The sequence below is a fragment of the Caenorhabditis briggsae genome, assembly GCF_000004555.2.
Source record: "Caenorhabditis briggsae complete genome, chrI, whole genome shotgun sequence".
Taxonomy (NCBI): domain Eukaryota; kingdom Metazoa; phylum Nematoda; class Chromadorea; order Rhabditida; family Rhabditidae; genus Caenorhabditis; species Caenorhabditis briggsae.
The window spans coordinates 3,159,087-3,184,985 of NC_013489.2; the positions used below are offsets into that span (position 1 = coordinate 3,159,087).

Sequence of the window (25,899 nt, forward strand, 5' to 3'; positions counted from 1 at the left end):
AGGTTTCTCATTGAAAATCCTCGTCCCCCGGGGGCACGTTTTTTTGAATTTTCTTCCTTTTCAACGCCGTTTTTGGGGGATTTCGGATTTTCTTTGAATTTTTTCGCAATAATATTCGGAAAATAGATAACTTTTAACACATTTTAATGCAATAAAAATTTTTGGTCGGAGTCCCCCTTTAATTCCCTTGTCATTTTCCATTGTCTCGTTTCTCCAATTTGTTCAGCACATCCTTTTCTGTATTCTTGTAAAGATTCACATGAGCTCAACATGTTTTTTAATGTATTTGATAGTTGTTAAAACTCTCATTTTTAGCCCCCGTTTTTTTACAAATTGAGCTTTTGAGCTATTATTTGAGCCGATGCTAACTTTTATTACTTCTGTTTTCAATTTTGTATAAATTCCAGTACATTTTTTAGAATTACGAAAAGTCATTGAAACTCGTTTTCTCCCAAATCGCCTGTTTCCTCGAAAAACACTTTGTCTTATGAGATTTTATCTTCAAATAAAATTGCTTTATGATCAATTCATTCGAGAAAAACAAGAGGGAGAGAAACTGAATCTGGAATATAACACACTATTATCATTCAATGAATGTAGATATTAGATTCTTATCGAACTGATGTTCGTCAGCAAGCAAAACAAGAATCGATGCTTGAAAATCGAAAATCCAGCGGAAAAGGAAAATCTGAAAAAATTTGTTTTATGAAACTTTTTCCGAAGTTTTCATGAAGTTTTGGCTCAAAACCTTCAAAAGTATACGGTGTTTGTTTTTGTTTTTTTTTTCGGAACTTCTTGTAAACGCGCTCAAATGCGAATACCGTAATTCTACAGTAACACTAGCGTTGGTCTCAAAGCGGAAGCTTTACTCACTCAGTTAGCGGTGCCTGCATTCCATCAAAAAAAGCGCGGGAAAAAATTACGACCAATTTTCCGGAAAACCCGTGATTACTTGCAGAATATTCATAAGATTCTTGCTCAAAATATCGAAAAGCACCAGCGCTCTATCGCACCAATTTACGTGTCAAGTGTAACAGATTTAAAAAATGTGCGGTGGAGCGCAATTAGGCGATATTTAGTGAATTTTTTGCTCAAATTCTCGAAATTCTCCTAGTTTTTCAATTTTTTCCGGAATGATTTTCAGAAAATCAATTTCCCGCGCTGTTTTCTCAATGGAATGCAGGCAACTCTTTGTCGGGCCCCAGCAGTTGAATTTGTAGTATTCGCGTGGAGACCAACGCTAATTTCACCGTACGGTGAGTTTTTCACTACCGCTGATTCAACTTTGGAATTTTTTTCTCGAATTCTAGTCTATAACTTTTTTTTTCTGTTCCATAAATTTTTAGTAAATTTTATAAAGAATATATAGTAAAAAAATGGATCAGATTTTTTTTGTCCTATGTACTTTAAAACGTCGCACACTGTTTCGCATTCCGTCGTGAAAAACTCACCGTGCACCGTGTAGAACTACGGTCATCGCATTTGACCGCATTAAAATACACGACGTTCCGAAAGAAAACACCGTATAAAAACTGCGTTTTTACTGAAAACTTCATATTGTCGAATTAAAAAAAGTGGGACCTGGAAAATTTCGCGGGCGGCTTCAAAGTCAATTTTCTAGGCCTTGCCTCAAAATCACTACATTGTAAGCGAAACTTATTTCTGTGAATGCAGTGGGATTTTCTGGACAAAATTTAGATTTCTTGATATGAAAATGATAGCTAGCATCTCTAGCATCTGTTTTTCATCGAAAAACCGAACTTAATTGCGAAAGTAGCTCGAACGAGGCGAAAGTCTGAAATATTACGTTTTTGCCGCACTTTTTCGTAGATCAAAAAAAGCTACGATTTTCAAATTTTCAGGTCCCACTTTTTTTAATTCGACAGTAAGGTTTCGGCTCAATTATTCAAATATTTTATAAATGAAAGTTTTGCGAAATGTGCGGAGGAGCGCAGAAAACTATCGTACTCTTTCAAAATCTTGAAATCGTAGATTTCAGGTTTCCAGAAGATGTTCGATCTTCCGATTTCCCAAAATTCTCGGCATTCTCCTATGTCCTATTGGCGACCTGAATATTCTTGAGTATCTTTTCAAATGATCTAAAAACTCGAAAATCTCTCGAAAAATCTCGAAATCCAGAGAGAATCCAAATCTCCTTTCACTCGTTTTTCTCTTCCAACCGGATCCGTTTTCCTTTTTCTCTCTCGATGTTTTCACTTCTCATTATTCTTCCCATTTCATTTCATCGCCCTCTCCCCAACCATGGGGTCTTAATCAGCGAAATCGGATCTTTCAGACCCAGCAGGGGGTGCCCATTGTCCATCTTGCAACTTGCCTCCTTCGAAGTCTCCGCCTCCATTTCTCCCCTTTCTCTGATTTTGATCTTTTTTAGACGGTATAAAAGCGATCGCCAATAGTGTCACAAGACATCAGCGCCTTCCTTATTTTTCCTACTTTCCTATTCTACTACTTCTATTTTCTTTTACCCAAATTTCTCGATTTCTTTGGTTGTACAAAGTGGTATGGCTCTCTTGCTCATACCGCTTTACAGCTAAAGGAATCGATTGATTTTGGAAACATTTTGTAAGTTTCAATTTTAAAAGGTTCTAGATTCATGAAAGGTGTGCAAAATAAGTTACTAATCATACAAAAAATAAAATAAATATAAAGCTAAAATAAATGCTCTCGGGATACTGTAACAAGAGATGGTATTGCTGTGAGAGGAGGACACAAGGAGAAAAGGGGAGGAGTCATCGGGGTTACAGTAGTTTTTGGGATTTAAAAGGCTTTACAGTAAAGCTTCATAGGTGGTAAATACATGGGGGAGTCTCATAGAGACGTTCTCTAACTTGTTACTTTCCTAGGGAGACAAAAAAAAGTGAGATTTTTTTTCAAATAAAAAGTGGGCGGGGCATTGACAGAGGATTGATGGGCAATTCGAACAGGAGGGAAGCAAGAAGAATTTAAGACACAATTAGAATGGCAAAAGGGACAAACATTAATTATTTCAATGGCACCAAGACTTGAACATAAGTGACTGGGAACAATCCAGTTTTTCCATTAAACCGTCCCTCGTACCAATTCTCATCGATCTGGGATACCAGCTCAATGATCGTTCCCTCTTTGAAGTCCAATTCTCCTTCACTTTGAGCATCGAAATCGAACAGAGCACGACATTGAGGCTTCTGCTGTTGGGATAGTGGTGGTGGAAGTCCGCCTGGTGGTGGTCCTCCCTGGTACGCTGGTGGCGCTTGTGATGGCATTCCACCGCCGTTCTGAAACTGGGGAGTTGGTTATGAAGGCGTTCTCAAAGATAGAATGCTCATTAGAGATGGAAATGCTGTTTCGAATCTTCCCGTCAAGAAAGAAGGATTAAAAATCTCACCGTTGCAGGTTGCACTGAATTGTGGGTCATCTCTGATGGAGCAGGCGATCTGAAACTGAAGGCAATGTATAGGAAGAGGCTCGATGCATGCAAAAAGCAAAAAAGGATGCTAAAAAAACTCAAAAGTGGGGTGAGGAGGGCGTGGCCTAAAAAGTTAAAACTTTTAAATTCTTGAAGTGGCCGAGTCGGGTCCTAGGCTATCCAGGTGGGGGTGGCTTAGGAAATTCAAATTGAAATTCTGAAAATTCTAAAAGATGACCGAGTCGGATCCTAGGTCAGAAAAGAGAGCGTGGCATAGAAAATCGAAATTTATATTTCAAGACATTTAAAAAGGTGGCCGAGTTGGATCCTCCTAGGCCAGCGAGCTTCTATTGAGGACACAATATCCTTCTATCCCTTGAGAAATTAAGCAAAATGAAAAGGATGCTGGAAACTCAAAAATTGGGGGAGGCGTGGCCTAGAAAGTTGAAAATTCTTAAATTCAAAGAATTAACCGAGTCGGATAATAAGCTATCCAAGTGGGCGTCGCCTAGAAAATTGAAATTGAAATTGCGAAAATTCAAAAAGTCGACCGAGTCGGATTCTAGGCTATCCAGGTGGGAGTGGCTTAGAAAAATGAAATTTCAATAATTCACAAAGTTGACCGAGTCGGATCCTAGGCCAACGAGCCCCTATTAAATATGTCATTGGGTGCTCATCAAAACTTTATCTATATTTTCCCTATTTTCTCTTCAAAACGAGCTCTTCTTCATCTTCTTCTTCTTCTAGAGGTAATCCATCATATGGTCCGTCCGTTTTTGGCGAAAAGAGCAGGACAACATATATGCACATTCATCCATCTCTCTCTCTCCGCTCTGTTTTTAATACCCGCTGAATGATGTTTTCTTTTCTTTTTGTCTTCCTCTTCCTGCCTCTTCTCCTTTTATGATGAGCTTTCAAGCGGAGAGAGAGATAGAGGATGCGTGAATATATTCGAAGAGAAAAAATTCAAGATTCTAGAAAACGAACATGCAAGATTCACAACTCAATCCATGCTTTTGTACAAACCTCGATCTCGGCGTTCGGCTCTCATTTCCCAGCACTGGCAGTGGCACATGCTCTTCTCGTGGTCTCGACGCCGCATCCTTGATTCGATGACCGAGCTGCTGTTGAAGATTCTCCAGACACTGAGCAGTCTGTCTATGGAAATCCAGTTGCGCCTCGATGAGAGCACGGAGTTGAGAGATTTGCTCGACCTTTAAAACAAAGGAAATTCATTATGTTATATGTTAGAGAAAAATTAGGCCTACATCGTTGCTGAGCACGTTGAACATTGACATTTCAGCCAAACGCTTCGACTCTTCCAGCTTCTCCTCGGCCTGTATCATCTCGTCGTCTCGTCGTTGCTGACGCTTCTTGCAGTCGTAATCCAGACGGCGTCCCTTCAGTTTTGTGCGATGGTGCTGGAAAATGTTTTAGGGTTTTTTATGGAATGGGGTTTCTGCAGACTTACATTCACATCCTTCAGCTCGTTATTCTGCAAATGCATCAGAGGATCCAGAAAGTTTTGTTTGACATTGTCCTCCATTTGATATTTGATGTCCGCCATTTGTCGATAGCCTTCAGCTGCATCGTTGAGAGCCTGTAATTGTAGATTATGTAATCTTGGAATGAAACATTCTTTTAAATTCTACTACTCTAGTTTCGATTGTTTCCGAAAGTGCTGAAAATTCAATTTTCAGATAATTATATTTTCTATGAAACAGAGATTAGTGAAAGTGACATCACTCTCCTGTCTCTTCGCTCCCAAGTTTGCACACCAACCTTTCCCAAATCGCTGCCGTCTCCCAATTGTTGTCCGTACTTCTGCATGACCTCTGCAAGCATTCCCTCCGTCTGTGGATACGGCGACGTCTTCGTTGTGCCACGCACTTTTGACAATGCCACCTGAGTCGCCATTTTGGCTCGTGTAGCTGGATTCGGCTGGAGATACTCATTGGTGCCCGCGACAAGATCTGTGATCAAATTGTACGTGGTGTCAATGTTCTTCTCCATATCGTTGAACACGTCGTCGAGTTTTGTCGGCTCCGCGGCGCCCATCGTCTCCGACAGGTACTGATTGGCCTTGTTGAACTGCTTACGCAAGCCGGAGAACGACATTTTTTCGAATCTGGAACGACATTGTTTGTCTTTTTCAGTGGGAAATTATATTTTCGAAGATGGAGGAGGAAATAGAAAAAGGCAAAAATAGCTAGAAAAAAATTATGGGGAGTGGGCGGAGTCAGATATGAAGCTTGCAACTTAGGCTCCGCCCACTTTTCCCGGGGATTTTTTTCCTTGGAAAAACGGTTAAATTCAGAATTTTTAACAGGGAAAAATTGAAAAATTCTGCAAGAGATGAAGCGGGGAAAATGGGAAAAAGAAACCATTTTTGGGGACAAAAAACAAATATTTGCACACATTTTTTCTCCAGATGATGCGGGGTCGGTTGCGGTGTCGTGGCACCGGCTACCAGATGTGTCAGAAACCGCTAGAAGAGCCAGAAAGTTCAGATTAAATTTCCTGAGGAATCCAAATGGATTCAATTAGCAAAGATTTCAAAGCTCAAACAACATAGCATTCAAACTGCTGGGATATGCAGTTGCGCTTTATTTTTGAAAATTCAAATTTCCCGGGCCTAGAACTTCGCCACGTCACCTCCTCATTAAAGCGCAAAGACATTGAATTCAAATCTTCAAAGGATGAGAACTCCAAACCTATTTTCAAACGAAAACCAAGCAATATAGCCAAAAGTGAAACTTCTTCTTAGAAAAAAGGAGGCAATTAGAGCCCCCTCAAAGAAGGTAGTTAACCGTAGACCCCACACTTTCGTATTCCGGAAAAGCGGCTCTCCTCCTTCTCGCGGCGGGGAGGGACCTTTAGTAAAAGGAGAAGAAAAATGGGCGGAGCCTCTTTCTGAGAGAAGCCGTTGTATGCGCTGTGCCTTCTCTCGTCATCTTCTTCTACTTCTTCTTTGCCACGACTAGATGTGTGTGTATTGATTCAGTTATTTTCTCTCTCGTTTTCTCCGCTTTCTCCGACCCCACGGGCGCCCTCCGTTGCGCGAAAAAGAGTACGACAACTCGGTAGAAGAGCGAGAGAGAGAGAGAGAGAGAGAGAGAGAGAGAGAGAGAGAGAGAGAGAGAGCGAGAGCAGAGAACCACATCTGTAGAAAAAAGAAGAAGACGTGGAAGAAACGACGACGTCTCCTTGGCTTTCTTCCAAGAAACCAAAGGAGGCGGGGGAGTACGAGGAGGTTATATTCCTTTTCTTTTTCCTCCAGTTTCTGCTACGGAAAAAAAGAAGAAATGGGGGAGAAAATCGGTGTATTTGTTTGGGGGCTCTTTCTTCTCGTGTGAGGCAATGAGGATAAGAATAAAATGGATAAGAAGGGAGAGAAGTGGCAATAGGCAAATCTGCAGAAAAAGTACTTCAAGGGGGATAGCAGGATCAAGGAAATCATTCAGGTGGCTTTCTTTTGTAGTTTGAAAATTTCAAAAATTAAATTAAAATAAAATTTTATTGAATGAACCGGGAAAAAGCAAAAATCCTGCTCATTGAAGCAATGGAACTCTATACGTGTCAGGTGCTACTGATACTGATGAAAAAATAAGCAGAATGGAAACAGAAAAAAAGAACTAGATAACAGAAAAAAGACACAAGACTAGATGACACAGTGTAAATTAGATGGGGAGAAAGTGAGTCAGAAGACAAAGGTCAGAATGAGATTCAACAATTAGCAAGCGGATTCTAATATCATGGGTTTCATAGTGAGGAAATTAAGAATTTTCGGGATTTTTTGACTTAGAAAAAGCACATTTAGCAAGGAAATTAGCCGGAAAAACCACAATTTCTGGGTTTTTTTGAAAAAAAATTTTACAAGAAACTGAATTTTCAGACAGAAATAGACGACAGAATCTTCCTCAACACGATACATTTTCATAATAAAAACCGCCAGAAGAAAAAAAACAAAAAAAAACATGAAACTCTAAAACATGACGTCATCTGGCGAGCGTTCGCGTCGTTCCAGTCGCTGCCCGCAGCTGAGTCCGCAATATGGCGTGATGGTGTCGGGTGCGTACGATGTGCGCGATGTCCCGCGCAAACATTTGACAAAAACTTTGCGAAGTTGAAATTATTTGAATTTTGGTTTTGATTCGACGATGTCTGATTTCATGAGCTCTCTGCTGATTTTCTATGTTAAAAATGTTGAAAAACTCAATAATTCGGTCTGAATTAACGTTTTCCTTCGAAAACAGTGGAGAAAATCTCAAAATTTCGAAGACTGATGTTCAAGTGTACTGTAGATTCGGCCGAGATTGTATGGTCCCACCCCGGGTTATCCAACCTCCTGGTGACCCAAAAACTTGAAATTTTTAAGTTTTGAAAAAATGACTTCCACGTCATCATCTCTTGTCTAGCTTCTCTGGTACCCTCCACTTTTCCAATACTCTCTCGCCGATTTCTCTGCGTCTCTTCTGAGCCGTACATCTCTCGTTTCATCGACCCTCTGTGTCGGTTGTTCGCGCATTCACTATACCTTTTTTAGTGGGTGGTCTCTCAATTTTTGAACCGAAAAGTGTCCGATCAATATGATTCTTATTTCTGCTTGAGATTTCTTTGAATTTGTTTTTGATTTTATAATATTTCAGATTGTCACAAAATGAAAGTCGTCAGCGACTCGGACGATTCTGAGTAAGTTTTTTTTGACACCAAATGCTCCGAATTACCCTTTTTCAGCGTCAAAGAAGTCATCGATGATGAAGATCTCCAGTTGGCCGCCCAAATTGAAAAGGAGCGCAAGGAGAGACGAGCTCAGAAGCTGAAGGAAAAGCGGTTAAAAGAAGGAAAAACTCCAAAGAAGACACCTGCCAAAAAACGACCACCACCGAAAAAGTAGGGTTTCTAGAAAGAATTTTTGTATTTTTGAGTTTTCAGAAGACGTCGAGTGTCGTCAGAAGAGGAGGATGACAGTGATGAGGAAGAAGAATCTCCGAAAAAATCTGCTAAAAAGAAACAAGAGAAGGCCAGAAAGAGAAGAAAGTCAAGCTCTTCTGAAGAGGTGGAAGATGAGGAGGAGAGAAGAAGTTCCAGAAAAAAGAAGACAGATAAGAAGAAGAAGAAGGCGGAATCTTCTGAATCCGAAGAGTCTTCTGATGAGGAGGAAGAAGTGAAGAAACCTAAGAAGAAGACGCCATCGAAGAAAAACAGAAAGGCAGAATCATCGGAGGAGGAGGAGTCAGATGAAGCACCGAAGAAGCAGAAGAAGTCGATGAGTCAGAAGAAGAAGCGCGTTGCCAAGGAGTCGGAGTCAGATGAAGAGGAGGAGAAGTTGGAAAGGAAGAAGAAGTCTCAGAAGAAGAAACATCAAAAGGAATCTTCTGATGAGGAAGAAGAAGAGGAGAAGGTGGAAAAGAAGAAGAAGAAGGCACAGAAGAGAAGGCAGAAAGAATCATCTTCGGAAGAGGAGGAAGATGAGGAAAAGGTAGAAAAGAAGAAGAAGAAGCCGCAGAAGAGGAAGCATCAGAAGACGTCCTCGGAAGAAGATGAGGAAGAGGAGAAGGTGGAGAAGAAGGAGAAGGTACAGAAGAAAAAGCAGAAGGAACCATCTTCAGAGGAAGAAGAAGGGGAGGAGTCTGAAAATGAGCCAGTGAAGAAGTCCGATTCTGAATCGGACGAAGTGACAATGCCAAAATTAAAGAAGAATCAATCTGCGATTGTGGATGAGTCGGGAGAGTCTGATCTCGAAGTGATGCCAAAGCCTCGGAAGAGAGGAGCCGTAGTGATCTCGGAGTCGGATGAGGAGAAGCCAATGAAGAAGAAAGTGGAATCTGAAGATGAAAGTTCGGATGACGATAGGAAAGTCAAAAAGAATAATAAGAAGAAGACCGTTTCCGACTCAGAAGACGGAGAATTTTCCGATGCGTCGATCAATGTCACTCGCAAGAAACGTGGATCGAAAAAGGAGAAGCCAGAGAAAAAGAAGAAGGGTATCATCATGGACAGCTCGGATCTTGCCAAAGAGACCATCGACGCAGAGAATGCAGAGAAAGAACGCAGAAAGCGTCTAGAGAAGAAGCAAAAAGAGTTCAATGGAATAGTGCTGGAAGAGGGAGAAGATCTCACAGAAGTTCTCACTGGAACATCTTCTCAGAGAAAGCTCAAGTCGGTGGTTTTGGATCCAGATGCGGCAAGTGAGGATCCAAAGACTCCAGTAGAGGTTCACCAATCGCTGGTTAGCATTTTGAAGCCTCATCAAGCGCACGGAGTTCAGTTTATGTACGATTGTGCATTCGAATCGATAGAGCGTCTGAATACAGAAGGATCCGGGGGTATTCTGGCACATTGCATGGGTCTCGGTAAAACTCTTCAAGTTATCACATTCCTTCACACTGTTATGATGCATCCGAAGATAGGAGAAAAGTGTCGACGGGTGTTGGTTGTTGTGCCCAAAAACGTTATTATCAATTGGTTTAAAGAGTTCCAAAAGTGGTTGTATGACAATGACGAAGAACTAGACACCATTGAAGTCAACGAGTTGGATTCATACAAGACTGTCGAGGAGAGAAGACGTGTGCTTCAGGCATGGCATAGGTCTACAGATCCAAGTGTGATGATCATCGGATACGATATGTTCCGTATTCTGACAGTGGAGGATGATCCGAAAAAGAAGAAAACCAAGTTGAGCAGAAAAATGTCCAAGGCCAAAGAGGACTTCCGAAAGTATCTTCAGGATCCAGGACCGGATATGATCGTTTGTGACGAGGCTCACAAACTGAAGAACGATGATTCGGCGTTGTCAAAGTGTATGGTGAAGATTCGGACGAGACGACGAATCTGTTTGACAGGAACCCCACTGCAGAATAATCTCATGGAGTGTAAGATTTTTTCTTTTGGTTTAGAGCCAGAAATAATTTAAAAAACATTTGCAGATCACTGCATGGTGAACTTTGTGAAGCCAGGATTGCTGGGAACGAAAACCGAGTTCGCCAATCGATTTGTGAATATTATCAATCGAGGACGTACCAAGGATGCGTCGGCTCTCGAAGTGTCATTCATGAAGCGTCGTTGCCACGTGTTGTATGATCACTTGAAGAAGTGTGTGGATGTAAGTTGAAGAAGAATCTTCTTAGAATATAATTCTGAATTTCTAAAAAATCTGAATTAAAGAGAAAAGACTATCGAGTCTTGACAGAAGCCATTCCGCCGAAGCAAGAATATGTGATCAACGTGCGTCTTACCGAGAGACAATGTGAACTTTATAAGTGAGTTTGGAAGCTGATGAATCAGGATTCCTATTCAAAAATCGAAATAAGAACTTCTAAAACCTTTCAGAGCCTTCCTGAGCGATGTCGTTGGCGATACTGGACTCTCGAAACGTCTTCTACCGGATTATCACATGTTCTCTCGGATCTGGACCCATCCTCATCAGCTTATCATTCATGAGCAACGAATGGAAAGAGAACGAGTGATGAAAGAGGAGCAGGAGGAAGAGGAGGCCTTCATTGATGACGACGAATCTGAACCCGAGGAATCTGTAGTGAGCCTCTCATCAGAATCAGAAGAATCATTTTTGGCGTCTGACGATGATGAGGATTCGGGGAAGAAGAAGAAGAACAAGAATAAGAAGAATAGAAAGAGCTCTCCGCCTGCACGCAAATCGAGACGAGCTGGTGGAGCTGACGAAGAGGAGGATGACGCTGCTATGAATATTCTTCAACAAGGAATCCGTGCGTCACGTCGTCTGGCGGGAGAGGATGTCGATGAGCGTGAGTGTGATACACCTCCAGAATACACTGGATGGTTTTCCAAGTTGGGATTGTGCAGTGAAGAGGATAAAGATGACTTCTCGTTGAGCAACAAACTTGTTCTTCTCATGGCGATTATCAAGAAGTGCGAGGAGATTGGAGACAAGTTGTGAGTTGTTTAGTGGTTTTAGTATCTATTGAAATTCCTTCTTTTTTTAGACTCGTTTTCTCGCAATCCCTTGAGTCATTGGCATTGATTCGAAGAATGCTTGAGTACATGGCAGGCACTGGTCAATGGTTTTCTGATGATCACGAAGCTTTGAACGCCGAAGGAGAGACATGGTCATGGCTAGAAGGAGAAGACTATATGACTATTGATGGATCCGTGCAGTCTGTGAAACGAGATGCCGTACAGACACAATTCAATGATCCAGAGAACTTGAGAGCTCGGTGAGTGTGTCCTAGAATAGTTATAATCCTTAAAGTACAAATTTTAGTTTGATGCTCATTTCTACTCGCGCCGGATCGCTTGGTACCAACATGGTTGCCGCAAATCGTGTCGTCATCTTCGACGCTTGCTGGAATCCATCTCACGACACTCAATCTCTGTTCCGTGTCTATCGTTTCGGCCAAACGAAACCCGTCTATATCTACCGATTCATTGCTCAGGGAACGATGGAAGAACGTATTTACAAACGACAGGTCACCAAAGAATCCACGTCGATGCGTGTGGTGGATGAAGCACAGATTCAACGGCATTATCTCGGTCACGATTTGACTGAACTCTATCAATTCACACCTGCCGCTTATGATCCGGATGTTGAGATAGCGTGTGCTCCGCCGAAGGATCGTTTGCTGGCTGATGTGATTCATCAGAATCAATTCGCAGTCGTCGACTACATTGAGCATGACACACTGTTTGCCAACGTGGAAGACGAGAAGCTCACCGAGCAAGAGATGAAGGACGCCTGGACTGACTATGAGAAGGACAAGGCTGGCGTCCCGCAACGTCTTCCATACGATCCATCGGCGCTGCGTGGAATCGGTCTGAATGGAATGATCGTCGGGCCACACATGCAAGCTATGCTCCAACGACAACAAACAGAGATAATGCATGTCGAGAATCTACAGCACGATGTTCTGTTCAAGGAATTGAACAAGATGCGAACCAAGGATAGTAGTACCGCGCTGAAAATTGTGCTTCTTCGAACGCTTCTCGAGCAAATTCTGCCGTACATACCACAGCAAATGCGTGGTGGGATGAGCGAATTCAACACACACTTCATTCGTTTGGCACATGTAAGTTTTCTTTTTTATGTTAGTTATGAATAGTTCTAAAAACCTAAAATTCCAGGATGCCGACCGTCGCGGTGAGACTCAAGCAGATTTGCTCCGAAAGTCTCTGGAATCCTTCAGAACTGTTATCAAAATGGTGCGTCCTATTCCCCAGTGTGCTGAGCCTCTTGCTCGTATTCAACGAGCCTATCCTTATCTCTTCACGGACGTCGCTTGATCTCCCCAATTCGCCATTGAATTTTATTTTTTTTTCTTTCTGAAAGTGTCTTATCTCCCGGAATTATATCGATCTTATGTTCTTCCGCATCCCCTCTCCCCATCCAGAATCCACAATAATCAATGTACTATTTATTCGATAACTCCCCCCTCCCAAGTTATAACCCCTATTCATAACCACGTTTTTGTCTGAAACCAGGAATCACCACTGGAAAAAAAGAACCTAGAATTATATTTATGAAAAAATTCTCGAACACCGAATTAAATGTTTATTTGTCACCACCCTTCGTTGTTTTCTGAAAAAATGTTGCATCCTTTTTCGTTTTCTTCAACGACGTCGATGGATTTTTGTTCTTCTGAAAAATAATTTTCAGAGAAATGTCGTAAAGTTTGATGCAAAATCTGCAAACACCGTTACAGTAACTTGCGGACTATGTTGATTTTTAAATATAATTTATTGTCGGATAAAAAAAAGTGACACCTGAAAATCTCGGAGACGGCGCTCGTGTCGATTTACGAGGGGGCGGAGCGAAAACGGATACTGTAGATAACAAATTTATTTATGTGAATTTAGTGGGATTTTCTGAACGAAAATTCTGATTTCTTGGTCTAAAAATAATCGTTAGCATCTCTAGAATCTATTTTTCAGCAAAAAAACTAAACTTAAACGCGAAAGTAGTTCAAACGAGCCGAAATTCTGAAATATTACGTTTTTGCCGCACTTTTTCGTAGATCAAAAAAAGCAAAAGTTTTCAAATTCTCAGGTGTTTTTTTTTTAATTCGACAATAAATAGTAAGAGAAATTCGATCTTACGTCGAATAAAAAAAAATTCACCATTGAGCTATCTTCTTTCTTAACGGCTTCTTTGTCCTTCGTGACCGTCTCCGGATTCTCCTCCAAAGTGCCAATTTGTGTCGGATCCACGTCTTTCCTCGGGTCCGATTGTGTCTTATCCGTATGCACCGGAGGACTAGCCTCTAACTTTAATTTCGTCTTTTGTGATTTTTTCGATTTCGGCGCCGAGCTCGCAAGCGGTATCGCGACTGAAACATCTTTGGCGGTGATCGGATTGACCTGTGGTGTCGGCGCCTTGTTCAGTGGCTTCGGCTTCTTCTCCATCTCCACAATATTCTCCAGTTTCGCTCCGTCTTGGTTCGGCTCCACCACCGGTCGTTCAGGCATCTGAAGCTGTGCCAACGGATTCTCATCGTCCCCAAGAAGCGAATCGTTCGTCTTGTCTGGCTTCTCCTTTTTCGCAAGACGGGCGGCCAAATCTTTGAAGGCGTCGTCTCTGAAATCATTGTGCTCTATTGATAATTATTTTGTCTCCCCTACGTGGAATCTGGCTCCTTGCTACTTTTCATATTCCGATTCCCAGCCTTGGTTCTCGTCGAATCTCGATCTTCTCGCTCAACAATCACCGACTTATGGGGACCATGCGGATGTGGTGTGTTTCCCTAAAAGAGCCCATTTTACCTAGAAAAGCTGGGTAGTCAATACCTGTGGCGTGATCGCCAACATGTTCTCCTTCTTATCCTTTTTCGGTTTCGCACAAAAAACGACGACTGAGTGACTGGACATAACGATAAGCATCGAGATAACAATTAACATGATCATTGTGTGTGTTTTTTGGGCGGGCAGATTTTCTTTGTTTTCTCAGTTTTGATTATGAAAATGGATCGGGATTTCGAGACTGTTCAAAAACAAATTTTTATAGATAGCATTTTTTTTTCCGAAAGACGTGGGAAAGTGGTGAAAAAATAGATAGCAAAGGGAGAGGAGGTCAAGAATTAATAACACAAAAATGAGGAGGATTAACTTTGAGCTAATTGTTCTCGACTCTCGTGAAAGATGTCAAAAAGTTGTCAAGTGATAAAATGTTTATCATAATATCAAAAATATTTTGTCAGTTTACCACTTTTTGATATCTTGCATAGGAATTGAGATAATTGAGCTCAAACTTGAGAGGGCCATTTTTTTGCAGGTTTAAGCATGCTTGCGACCGGGCCTTGTCATAGTTTCTTTCAGAAACAATATTTTTAGACCAACAAATTTACAAATGATAGAACTCTGCGAGTTCTACAAAATGATACTGTTTGGAGAACTGTATCTTGTTTATGAACAAAGTTACAAGACATAAAGTGGCTAGGCATATGTTGTTTGTCTGTAACTTCGTTCATAGACATGATACAGTTCTCCAAATAATATCATTTTGTAGCACTCGTCGAGTTCTATCTTCGAAATGGCGTAAAATAGCAGGAGAAGGAACAATGTTTCGAAGTTGAATGATTAGAATAGAATCTGCCTGATAGAATTTCGATTCTGGATGGAATGGTTCCGTTGTCACCGCAGTTTCCAATTTAATACATTTGAAAATAGAAGATGAGGATAAAAAGTATTCAAGCTTTTTTCAGTCCGTGAAGTCTTCATCGAGGCATATTTCAAGACATACGTTTTGGAGGTTTGGAATAAAATAGTGTTTAAAATAGTTTATACTCCAATAATACTGTACTGATCTTCCGAAAAAATCAAGTAAATAATTATGAATTGATTCGATTACAGATTCTTTGTCACTATCCTCAAAACATGCCATTGTTTTTTTTGTTATTACACAATCTGTAATAATAAAATCTTTAAGGTTCATTGCTGATCGTAACTCACTGAATATCGATCATTTTTCCAGATACATTCAACTGAAAAATGCCATATTTATCTTTCTTGGGATTCCAAAAGTCCATTATAGGCTCTACACCACGTTTGGAGGGGACATAAACCAACGGTGGCTGTGATATATTGTTACATAAATACTCAATGGCAGGGATAGTTTTGAATCTTTTGGTTTAGGACAATTTAAGAAATTTCTTTATATTTTTTGAACCGAATGAAAGCATAAATAGTTCCAAATATTCCATGTCGTCGAATATTTCTTTTTGGACCAGATTCGGATATTTGGAGAGAATCATTCTTCTGGGAAATATTGAAAGAAAAGATTGTAGAGGAACAAGAGCTATGGTCAGAAAAAACGATTGAGATGAAAGATGAATAAGGGCAGAAGGCATACATGTCGCGGGCCGGACCGGGCCGAGAAGGTGGAGGAATTTTCACTGGCCCGGCCCGGCTGGCCCGGGTTTTTGAGGCACAAATTTTTAAGAGTCATTTTTTGAGAGAACCCTGGATTTTTGGGAGCATTTTATCAAAGTTTCTTTGTTTTCAGCTTTGAGAAGGGTCCTGGGATAAATTTCGTGCTTTAGAATGATTATTTTCAGAACAGTTTATCAAAAATCAACTGAAAATTTTTGAAATTTTCGGAACCGGCGGGCCGGGCCAAGATTTAGCAAGTATGGCAGAAGGGACCTTTTTCGACTAGGTGGCAGTCGGTAAACAGGACACAGGGAGTGTAAAGGAATGACCTTGACTGGTGAGCAGTCTCTCGCCTGAACCAAAGAGGGATTAATTGGATAGATGTTCAAGGTAATAAATTTATATACAGTGCGCGTCATAATGATAGCACCACCCCATTTTTTGAGGTTTTCAGAAAAATTTTTAAAAAAACTAAGATGAAAACGACTGAAGCCATTCGATTCACATCTAAAAAAACCTATGTGTCCCCTAAATCAAGTACCAGTCAAGTGTATTAGGACTACAGTAACCAAAAGTCTGTCTGCACACCGCGTCATAATGATAGCACCACCCTGAAAAATGGAAAATCTCCAGTTTTTTTTTAAATAATTTTTTTTACACATTTTCGTCAATTTTTGGGGTTTTGGGATAAATCGTAAATAACTTGACTCCTGGGTAAGATTTCGAGCTGGAACTAATAAAAAGCATCTTAAATGTGCTCATGATTATAATTGTTCAAGGCATTCGTGAGCTCTGGTAGCTCATAACTGAACTCGAGTTTTAAACTGAAAAAAAATTCCACAGTGAAAATTTTCAAAGGTGTGCAAAATGTTCCAAAGATGTTCTCAATTACCAAAAATGTTTTTGAAACTGTGATTCTGTACGGAAAAATGATTTTTATTTATGAAATCCAGTTTTTTAAAGTAAATCAGAATCACCGAATTTCAAGGTTCGTTTTCGAAGTTTCAGTTTTGTTCAAATTGCGAACGGCGGCTCAGAATAGCATAAAAACAACTAGTAGACACTCCAGACCACTGCAAAATATTTCCTATAAGTTTCAGCTCAACAGTTCACCCATGTGGAAAGTTATTTACGATTTATCCCAAAAACCCAAAAAACGACGAAAATGTCTGAAAATAAAATTTTCTCAAAGTTGAATAGAGACGATCATCTGTGAAAATTTGAGAATTTTTGGTCTACTGGGGACTTCGAAGTCGCTAGGGTCGTGGAACCGGGAACAAACGGACACACAGACAGAATTTGGTGATTGTTAATAGTAAAGATTATGGCATTTACAGAAAAAAAAACGGGAAGAGAAAGAATACGGCGCTCCTTGTTAGCTCTTTTGTGAAAGACAGAGAATCTGGACATGGAATATGAATGCATACAAAATTGGGATTTACTGGAAAGGCGGGTAAGGAAGGAGTGATAACAACAAATAAATTGTCGGTAAAAAAGCAGGGATTTTGGGACAAAGAAATCTGGTTGATAGGATACTGATTAGACAAACTTCGAAAAGCCACAACTAATCTATCAATTTTAAAAACTCTTCTTCTATTTTGCCCCATACTCCAAAATAGATTGTTGTGTACCAATATCCAAGGCGGGACGTTTTCTCCTCAATCACAATAGATGCCACATGATTATCAGTGGCTCTAACGACATATGTGTGGCTGGTGATTGGATCCGTATTTGGTTCAGTATGTTGAGGATGCCAATCGTATCTGAAAACTAATTTTTTGCTTGAGAGTTCACCCAGAAGCAAATATATTCTTCAAATTATCTGAAAAAAGCTTACACTTTTGGCAAAGTATGTTTTGGTGGTTGTTTAGTCGCATCAATATATTTTACCCCCATGCAGAATTCCGTTATGGACGATATCGTTGTCATTTAATTGAATCTTCAAATATTCTAGCTTTTGAAACGCTTCTTCTGATTTCCATCTATTCACAAACTCGATCAAATCTTCTGAAGTTTCCCATATTTCGCACATTATAGTAGCCTGTCTTCCTTTGAAATGACGTAAAATAGCAGACAATGAAAAGTTGTCCCTGAATTAATAGGTTCTAATAGATTCTGCCTGATAGAATTTCGATTCCGGATTGAATGGTTTCGTTGTCGACATAGTTCCCAATCCAATCCATTTGAAAACCGGGGATGCGGATAAAAAGTTCTCAAGTTTTACCATTTCCTTTAAGTCTTCGTCGGGGTATATATCAATACAGAGTGATACGTTTTTAAGTTTTGGAAAGAAGTAGTGTTGTAAATATTTGAATCTCCAATGATATTTCACTGAACTTCCAAAGAAATCGAGAAAATAATTTTGGATAGATACGATTACAGATTCGTTTTCAGACTCTTGATAACATGCCATAGCCCTTTTTTGTTGGTATACAATCTGAAATAATGCAATTTTTATGCTCATCGTAACTTACTGAAAATCGATCATCTTTCCAGATACGTTCAACTGAAAGATATCATTTCTGTCCCTCCTGGGGTTCCGCAAGTCCAATATATATTCTGGATCAAGTTTGGAGGGGACATAAACCAGAGGTGGCTCCCATTGATTATCAAAATAAGTACTCAATGGAACGTATAGTTTTGAATCTCTCCTTTAGGGACAATTTAATCGATTTCTTCATATTTTTGGAGCAAAATGAGAGCATAAATAGTTCGGAATAATTCATATGGTCGAGTATCTCCTTTTGGACCAGATCCGGATATTTGGACAGAATCATTTTTCTGCAAGGATTTTTTAAAATCTTGTGGAAGAAAATCTGGACATAAAACATAAATGCATAAAAACCAAGACTTTGTATAGATGGGTGGGGCATGAAGTTTGAAATATATAAAACATAAATGCATACATGTTTTATATATTTCAAAATATGTTGAGACAAAGCAATCTCTCATAAGGTTAATAGGAGAAAAAACAAAAAGGACTAAATGAAAAATTCTCATTTTCTCAGCGGCTGAGCTTCCAGTTTTTTAGTGAGTGATAATAATTAATCAATTTCAAAAACTCTGCAGGTATCTCGGAAATTGGTTGGTAGGGAAGAAATCAATTTTAAAAACTCTCCCTCTGTATTGTCCCACACTCCAAAATAAATTTTTGTCTGCCATTTTCCAAAACGGGACGTATCCTCATGAATCAAAATAGATGCCACACGATTATCCGACTGTCTAACGACATATGTGTGGCTGGTGATTGGATCCGTATTTGGTTCAGTATGTTGCAACTGCCAATCGTATCTGAAACCTAATTACTTATTTAAGATTTAGTCTAGAAGCTTAAAAAAGCTTACACTTTAGGAACAGTATGCGTTGGTGGTTGTTTTGTTCCATCAATATATTTCGCGCCAATTTCACTCAGAATTTGGTTCTGAGGGACCCTGGATCGCCATCTATTTCCAAAGCAATTTAACTCAATTTTCAAGTATTCCAGTTTTTGATACGCTTTTCCTGATTTCCATTTGTTCACTCAATCAAACTTCTGAAGTTTCCCATTCATCGCATCTTATAGTAGCCTGTCTTCCTTTAAAATGGCGCAACATCGCAGAAAAAGGAAGAGTATCATGATGTTGAATGATTATAATAGATTCTGCTTGATGGAATTATGATTCCGGATGGAATGGTTGTGCTGCAGATTTGATTTCCAATCCAATCCATTTGAAAACAGGAGATGAGGATAAAAAGGTTTCAAGCTTTTCCCAGTCTATGAATTCCTCAAAGATGAGACGTATATAAAGACAGAGTGATACGTTTCGAAGTTTTGGAATAAAATAGTGTTTCAAATAGTCGAACTTCCAATGATACTGCACTGAATTTCCGAAGAAATCAAGTAAATACTTATGGACGGATTCGATTACATATTCTTTTTCAGACGATTTATAACATGTTCACGGGGGTGCAACAGAGTACATGCATTCAAATTTGCGCCAGTTCTCTTGGGCGCGTTGCGCCGCACGACGCGGTCGATGCGTAGCCAGAGAGGATACGCAGAGAAATTTCGCAACGCAAAGTGAGAGTCCTTCTTTTGAATGAATGATGGCTTGGCTCGGTGCCAACCCCTTGAGTGCGACAAAGCGCGTTTGCTGGATGTTACCGGTCGCAACCCCGTGCATGGTCTAGGCAGTATACTGTAGCCGCAAATTCTGAAATAATAAAATCTTAAAGGTTCATTGTTGACCGTCACTCATTGGAAATCGATCATCTTTCCAGATACATTTAACTGAAAAATGCCAGTTTTATCCTTTCTGGAATTCCAAAAGTGCATTATAGGCTCTACACCACGTTTGGAGGGGACATAAACCAGAGGTGGCTCCGATATACTATTGCAGTGATACTCAATAGAACGCATAGTTCTGAATCTATTATTTTGGGACAATTAAATCAATTTCTTTATATTTTTAGAAGCAAATGAGAGCATAAATAGTTCCGAATATTCCATGTGGTCGAATATTTCTTTTTGGACTAATTTCGGATATTTGGATAGAATCATTTTGCTGAAAGTATTAAAAATATTGTAGAGAAAGCAGAAAGATGTGCAGAGAAAACGATTGCGACAGAAGATGACGACGACGCTGAAGACGTGACAGTTGGTTAGCAGACGTCGAATGATGTTTGTAAAGTTATGACCTGGACTAGTGAGCTCATCTATCCCAAGGAAATGTCAGAAATAAGGATTTCCTTCTAGAATTATTGAACTCAAATTTTTATAGCTTTTTCTTCTTTTTTTTTTGAAAGACTTGGGAAAATTAGGGAAAATTGGAGGAAAATCGAATAAATAGATAACAACAAAGGAGGTCAATAAATCAACAAGGAAAAGTAATTTTTAATAAAAAATTGAAGTTTCACAACTCGGCCAACCAATTTTTCATATAATCGCATGACTGTGGTGAGATCACGTATCCAGGTCGGCAGTCTTCGACAACCGGACAAACAGCGCACGGGACAGACACCAATGGAGAGATGCTTGAACGGGGAGCACACGCACGGATTTTGCCATCGGCTCGTCGTTCGATGGTTCCGTCTAGAACGGCGACTTCTAGAATTCTTTCGAGGTCTTCGATGGTGAGAGGAACGTTGAGCAAACGTTTTTCGGTGATGAACTGAGCGATCTGAAAATATTTTGAATTTGAAATTCTAGTAGAAAAGCAAATCCTTACCTCCTGTGGTCGAATATAGCTGGTTTCTCTCTGCATTTGAATATTATTCGGATACTCCTCTAACGCTAGCTTCCGCCGACTCGCCGCGTAGGATCCAGAAACACTGATTAGGGTATTGATTAGTTCCGAATCCAATTGCTGGTCCGAATAGAATGTACCGCCTGTCAACGCCATATCCGGTTCCAAATCAAAGAGAATATAGCACTTTTTCGTTGATCCAACTGCTTTTATAGTTTTAATCAGTTTCTTGGTTTCGAGGGATTTCAGGGTTTTTCTGAGTTGAAGCTGGTTGAGTCCGGTTCCTTCGCGAAGTTCCTTTATCCAAATTCCACGATTTTTCGATTCTTCGATCAGGGTGTAAATCTGGACAAATTTAGAGATAATTTAGCTTGGGATCTAGAATGCTTACCGCCTGCTCCTCTTCGGTTCCAGCAATCTGTTGACTCGAATTCACTTTAACTCGAAGGACGCCGCCTGGCATCTGCTCTAGAATCACTTTTTTTGAGTTTAGAAGAGCATTCACGGCTTTTAATCTGGCATCTTCCGTCAATCCTGGTGTCATACTCTTCAACCCATCCATATCGATTCCGTCGATGGCGGCTTCGGCGATTTGCAAAACTTGCGATTCTGCTTCCTGCTCGCAGATTAACTCCTCTTTGATCGACGACATTTTTGATGCTGAAATTGAGAAAAAATGCGAGATTTTTAGGATTTTCGGTGAAAAATTAGAAAGGAAATTACGACAAAAATTGAAAAATCTAGTTTTCAGTTTTGAAACTTTGAAAAAATAGAGTGTGAGAGAGAAAATGAGCTAGAATGAGTTTAATGTTTACATAGAAAAATGAAATAAAGAGCTAAAAGTCTGCTGAAAATCCATTTTCATTGAAAAAAATAAGAAAATATATTATTTTAGTCTTAATATATTTTTTTTTAGAAGGGAAATGAGCTAGAATGAGATTGAAACACTTAATTTGATTATGAATAAAAATTATTTTTCAGTTTTTACATCGAAAAATGCGAAAAAAAAATGCTGAAAATCCTTTTTTCCGTAGAGGGAAATAATTCCGTTTAGAGGCTAAATGAGCTAGAATGGGAGTGAAATACTAAACTTGATAATACAATTTTTTTTTCAGTTTTTTACATCAAAAGACGAAAAAAAGCTGAAAATTTGCTGAAAATTGGATAAATCCTCGAAAAAAAAGAATTTTTTTTCGATATTCCAGCAGGGCGCGTTTGCAAAGCCCGCGCGGGAAGCACAAAATTTAAATTATCTTCTCTAGATTTTCATTTTTATCAGCTTTTTTCTCGATTTTCTCCACTTTCTTTCATTTTTTTTTTCATTTTTTTCTTTCTGGAGATGTTTATTGTAGCTAATTAATGTTTTTAAACCGTAATTTTAGTATATTTGTCGCCAATTCTCGTCCATCGAATTTTTAGAAACTCCCTTTTCGAATCATCTCCCTTCTTTCCGGGGAATTTTCGGTCTCGCTAATAAATTTCACTTGCTATATATGAGAGCGAATAAATGGAATTGGAATACACAACAACAATTTCATGCTCTCACTCTGCAAGTATTAGACACACACTGGGGCGGGAAAAAGAGGACCGAGAAGGCATTTCGATTGAATGAAGAAGCAGTATTCTGAAGAAGAACGAACAACAAGAAGAAGACATAGTGACCAAAATGGAGCTGGAGGAGGACACCAGCTGCCACGGTGTGTGTGTGCCGAGAGCTCCTACTTTGGAGAAATCCTCTCGTGTCATTTTCTCTGCGCTCTCTCTTCTCTCTATAGCTTGATCTCGCGTTCCTCCCCCGGCTATATGTCGTCCCCACCCCAACAAATTATATATCCTCGCTTTTTCTCTCTATATATCTCTCTCATATTATTCCAAAGATGGAGCGTGTGGAGAGCAGTAGGCAGAATCTCTTCTTCTTTCTCTTTTCAATTCTCATTTCTTGAGCTTATTAAAAATCAAAAGAGTGTTTGTGTGAGCTCACTTCATCACATGCGCCTACTAATATTCTAGAATTTTCTCTATTGAAGACAAGGTATGGAAGCTTTTTTGAATTCGCGCCAAAGCGTGGCCTAGAATTCGCGGTGAAATTTTGAATTTCCCTTCCTTGCCACGTGGCTTTTCTACTACTGAAAGCATGTGGCCTAAAATTTTCAATTTTTGGTGGAAATTTGAATTTTCCTTCCTTGGCCCTTGAAGACGTGGGCAATGTATTCAGAAGACTAATCTTTGACAGCTCAATTTTTTGTTGTTTTCGCTAAAGATTAGTTGGATTTTTGTCTGAAAAAGAAATAACAAAAATCTTGTTTTCCTCACAATTCCCTTTTTCTGCGAATATATTTTCAATTTCATCTCTGAAATTTATGTAATCTTGTGACTTAGCGCGTAGCGCTAATGAGTTTTTGAGATTTTGTAGTTTTAAATCCTTCGTTCATTGGAGCGTACTTGCAATGGGGGTGGAGTTTGAAAATTCGATATTTCGATAATTTAACTTGGAGCCTGTCACAGGAAATGTCGAAAAAGTTTCAAAGTTCAAGATTTGAAGGGGACCAAAAGTTTGAAAAAAAAACGAATAAAAAGCTAATTTTTCAGAGTTTCCAGTTTTGGCGGGAATTCAAAAAAAAATGGTTCGGGAGCCTTCCAGAAGTTTACAGAAATTTTCGAAGCGAATTTTTCTGAATTTTTTTTTTGGTTTCTATATGAATCGACATATTTTTCTACACATTTTGATACGCTAAGCTGATTTTCATATTTTCGAGAGTCCAGAATCCTCGGTCATACAATCGTGTTACTACCAGAGACCAGTGCGTAATGGGTGTATCAAGTTTCAGAAGACGTTGCTCTCCGTTTCTGTCCTCTTGTTATCTCATGTATAAAGAACTCTCCACTCTTCATCTGCAGACTGAACTAGTGGTCACATCTTCATAACTTTTTCTTTCTCTTCTCTTATCAGTCCTTATCAGTATCGTCGCTCTCTCTCTTCGTCTCATTCATTTTCAGCCAGCACCTGTGTGTGGGGTGACTAAAAAAAGCGCTGAATGAAATGGAATATATATATATATATATATATATATATATGTGAGTGTTTTATGAGTTTTGCGGCGAGGCGCGCGCGCTCACAATAGTAGTCGTAGTGGTATCGTTGTGGTCAGCGAAGAAGAAGAACACGAACAGAGAACAGGTGAAATCGAGAAGAGCAGATGGAGAGTGACGTGGAGACGGCAGAGAAAAATGTGCGCGCGTTTTTGTTGGGGAGGTTGTTGGCCAATAACACTCACACATACACACCGACACACACAACACAGCAAAAACCAAGTTGCACACATAGACATGGCTTCTTCTTCTTCTTCCGCTCGTCATCATTTTTTCCATCATTATTGTTTTTTTCCCATCGAAGAATCTGTATTTTTTCGAATTTTCCTCTAGCGCAAATGCGCTCAAAAATAGCCCCTTTCGTTTCTCTCGCACCCTCTGTCTCTCTCTCTCTCTCTCTCTCGCTCTCCTCAAAACTTGGCATGGTGCCAGAACGGGGCGAAGAAGGAAGAAGAAGGAGACAAATTCGAGAGAAAGATTTTTTTGTTGTTTGGCGGGAGACAGAGAGACTATGGGTGTGACCTTGAAGACGTTACGTTACTCCCTCGCTGTTCCGTTAGATATCGAATTTTGCTAGTGAATTTAGCATGTTTTGATTTCTGCCAAATTCTTTGGAAATTTTTCGGTGAAAAATCGGAATTTTTCACCCAAATTTTTTGAATTTGGCGCCATTTTTCGAATGTCCAAGTTGAACGAGAAGTTTCAGCCGAAACTTATGATTCCAAACATAGAAAAATTCCAGTCAAAAAATCTAAATTTTCACATTTTTCCCTGAAAATTGTTTTATTTGTTTAAATTATTTGGCGCCAAATTCAAAAAATCAATTTAAAATCCTATTTTTTCACATTAGGGCGCACTTGCATACCACCACGGTTTACAACTTGTGAATTTCTAAAAGTTTAGATTTAAACAAAATTTTCGGACCCAAAGGTAGACAAGATCTTTGTGTGTCATGCCTTACTTAATTGCCACGTGTCACCTCTCAAGGACACCATACACCAATCGTTTAGCCATCTGCTCTATGCAGCAATTATCGTTTTATTTGGGTGACTGCTGGTGCAAAATGACGCTCCCTTTTTTTTCTAAATCTTTTAACTTGATCTAGCAAATGTGCTCTATTGATAATTTCTTTTTTTTTTGTTAACCTACGCTCTGTTGAGAAATAGGTCAAACCACCATCTTTTTCTCCGTCTCAAAACGATTCAGTATCTATTAAAATTAATCAAAAGGATGATGTTTATTGGAGACGGCGAACTATGAGAAAATAGGGAGAAAAAACCAAACTAACGGTCATGGATCGAAGAAAGGGAAGAAAAAAAACACTTATCCTTCAAAACCTTCATCATCTTCTTCTTCAATTTCATCTTTCTCCTTCTTCTTCATAGTCGCCGTCGATGTCTTTCTGGTCAGTCGTGTCCACTGTCATCATCAACAACACATATACTCACATACATACACACCGGAGGGGGGCGCCTGCGCACTCTGAGCGGTGGGGTTGACTGGCCACACAGCACATAACACCTCCTCTCGAAGAATCGATTAGCCGCTCCATCTCCTCCTCCTCCTCTGAGAGATTCCCCTTCTCTCGGACGACGGGGCCCGCCGAGAGGTTAGACGACCAAACAGCGGTGTCGACGAGAGAGTGCGCGAGTTGGCAGAGACGGGCTAGAGACAGTGGACACTGCTTCGGCCCCCAGCGGTGTGTCCGTTCTTTCTGTCTTGAATCTCTGCGTCTCTCTCGACGTTCCACACTATTTCGTACTTGGACTCCATGGGGTCGTCTCTCTTCCTTTCACCCCACCAACAACCGCCGTTTTTTTTCGTCGTTTCCCATTGCCA

General features: G+C 39.9%; 6 protein-coding genes across 6 annotated transcripts in view; 2 read left to right on the forward strand and 4 right to left on the reverse strand.

Moving 5' to 3' along the window:
- CBG22291 overlaps positions 1-2,417 on the forward strand; it is a gene marked incomplete at both ends in the record, with an annotated part of 3,041 nt that extends 624 nt beyond the window's left edge. Inside the window, 5 exons of the mRNA XM_002638993.1 lie at positions 835-1,078; positions 1,145-1,256; positions 1,863-1,885; positions 2,000-2,082; positions 2,297-2,417. Of these exons, the coding sequence (XP_002639039.1) occupies positions 835-1,078; positions 1,145-1,256; positions 1,863-1,885; positions 2,000-2,082; positions 2,297-2,417 (583 nt within the window). The remainder of the gene's footprint in view (positions 1-834; positions 1,079-1,144; positions 1,257-1,862; positions 1,886-1,999; positions 2,083-2,296) is intronic.
- Positions 2,418-3,002: 585 nt separating this feature from the next.
- Positions 3,003-5,524, reverse strand: Cbr-unc-57 (the record flags this gene model as incomplete). Its single annotated transcript, XM_045242449.1, has 6 exons — positions 3,003-3,275; positions 3,386-3,434; positions 4,433-4,620; positions 4,675-4,827; positions 4,878-5,006; positions 5,189-5,524. 6 exons carry the CDS (start codon positions 5,522-5,524, stop codon positions 3,003-3,005), a joined length of 1,128 nt encoding a protein of 375 aa, XP_045097538.1.
- Positions 5,525-8,153: 2,629 nt separating this feature from the next.
- On the forward strand, positions 8,154-12,649 carry Cbr-xnp-1 (the record flags this gene model as incomplete). The annotated part of the gene is given in 10 exon segments (XM_002638995.1): positions 8,154-8,291; positions 8,296-8,299; positions 8,362-8,888; positions 8,982-10,281; positions 10,336-10,511; positions 10,574-10,668; positions 10,739-11,320; positions 11,371-11,601; positions 11,649-12,450; positions 12,506-12,649. Coding segments are annotated over 10 exon segments (3,999 nt in total), but the record flags the coding sequence as incomplete, so codon positions are not given.
- A 283-nt stretch (positions 12,650-12,932) lies between these two features.
- On the reverse strand, positions 12,933-14,281 carry CBG22294 (the record flags this gene model as incomplete). Its single annotated transcript, XM_002638996.1, has 4 exons — positions 12,933-13,019; positions 13,499-13,955; positions 14,000-14,121; positions 14,165-14,281. The coding sequence occupies 4 exons, from the start codon at positions 14,279-14,281 to the stop codon at positions 12,933-12,935; spliced, it is 783 nt and encodes a 260-aa protein (XP_002639042.1).
- Positions 14,282-16,278: 1,997 nt separating this feature from the next.
- CBG22295 lies at positions 16,279-19,908 on the reverse strand (the record flags this gene model as incomplete). The annotated part of the gene is made up of 6 exons (XM_002638997.1): positions 16,279-16,356; positions 16,406-16,472; positions 17,332-17,508; positions 18,860-19,036; positions 19,090-19,176; positions 19,688-19,908. The coding sequence occupies 6 exons, from the start codon at positions 19,906-19,908 to the stop codon at positions 16,279-16,281; spliced, it is 807 nt and encodes a 268-aa protein (XP_002639043.1).
- A 729-nt stretch (positions 19,909-20,637) lies between these two features.
- On the reverse strand, positions 20,638-21,622 carry CBG22296 (the record flags this gene model as incomplete). The annotated part of the gene is made up of 3 exons (XM_002638998.1): positions 20,638-20,904; positions 20,953-21,315; positions 21,362-21,622. The coding sequence occupies 3 exons, from the start codon at positions 21,620-21,622 to the stop codon at positions 20,638-20,640; spliced, it is 891 nt and encodes a 296-aa protein (XP_002639044.1).
- Between the last annotated feature and the right edge of the window lie 4,277 nt (positions 21,623-25,899).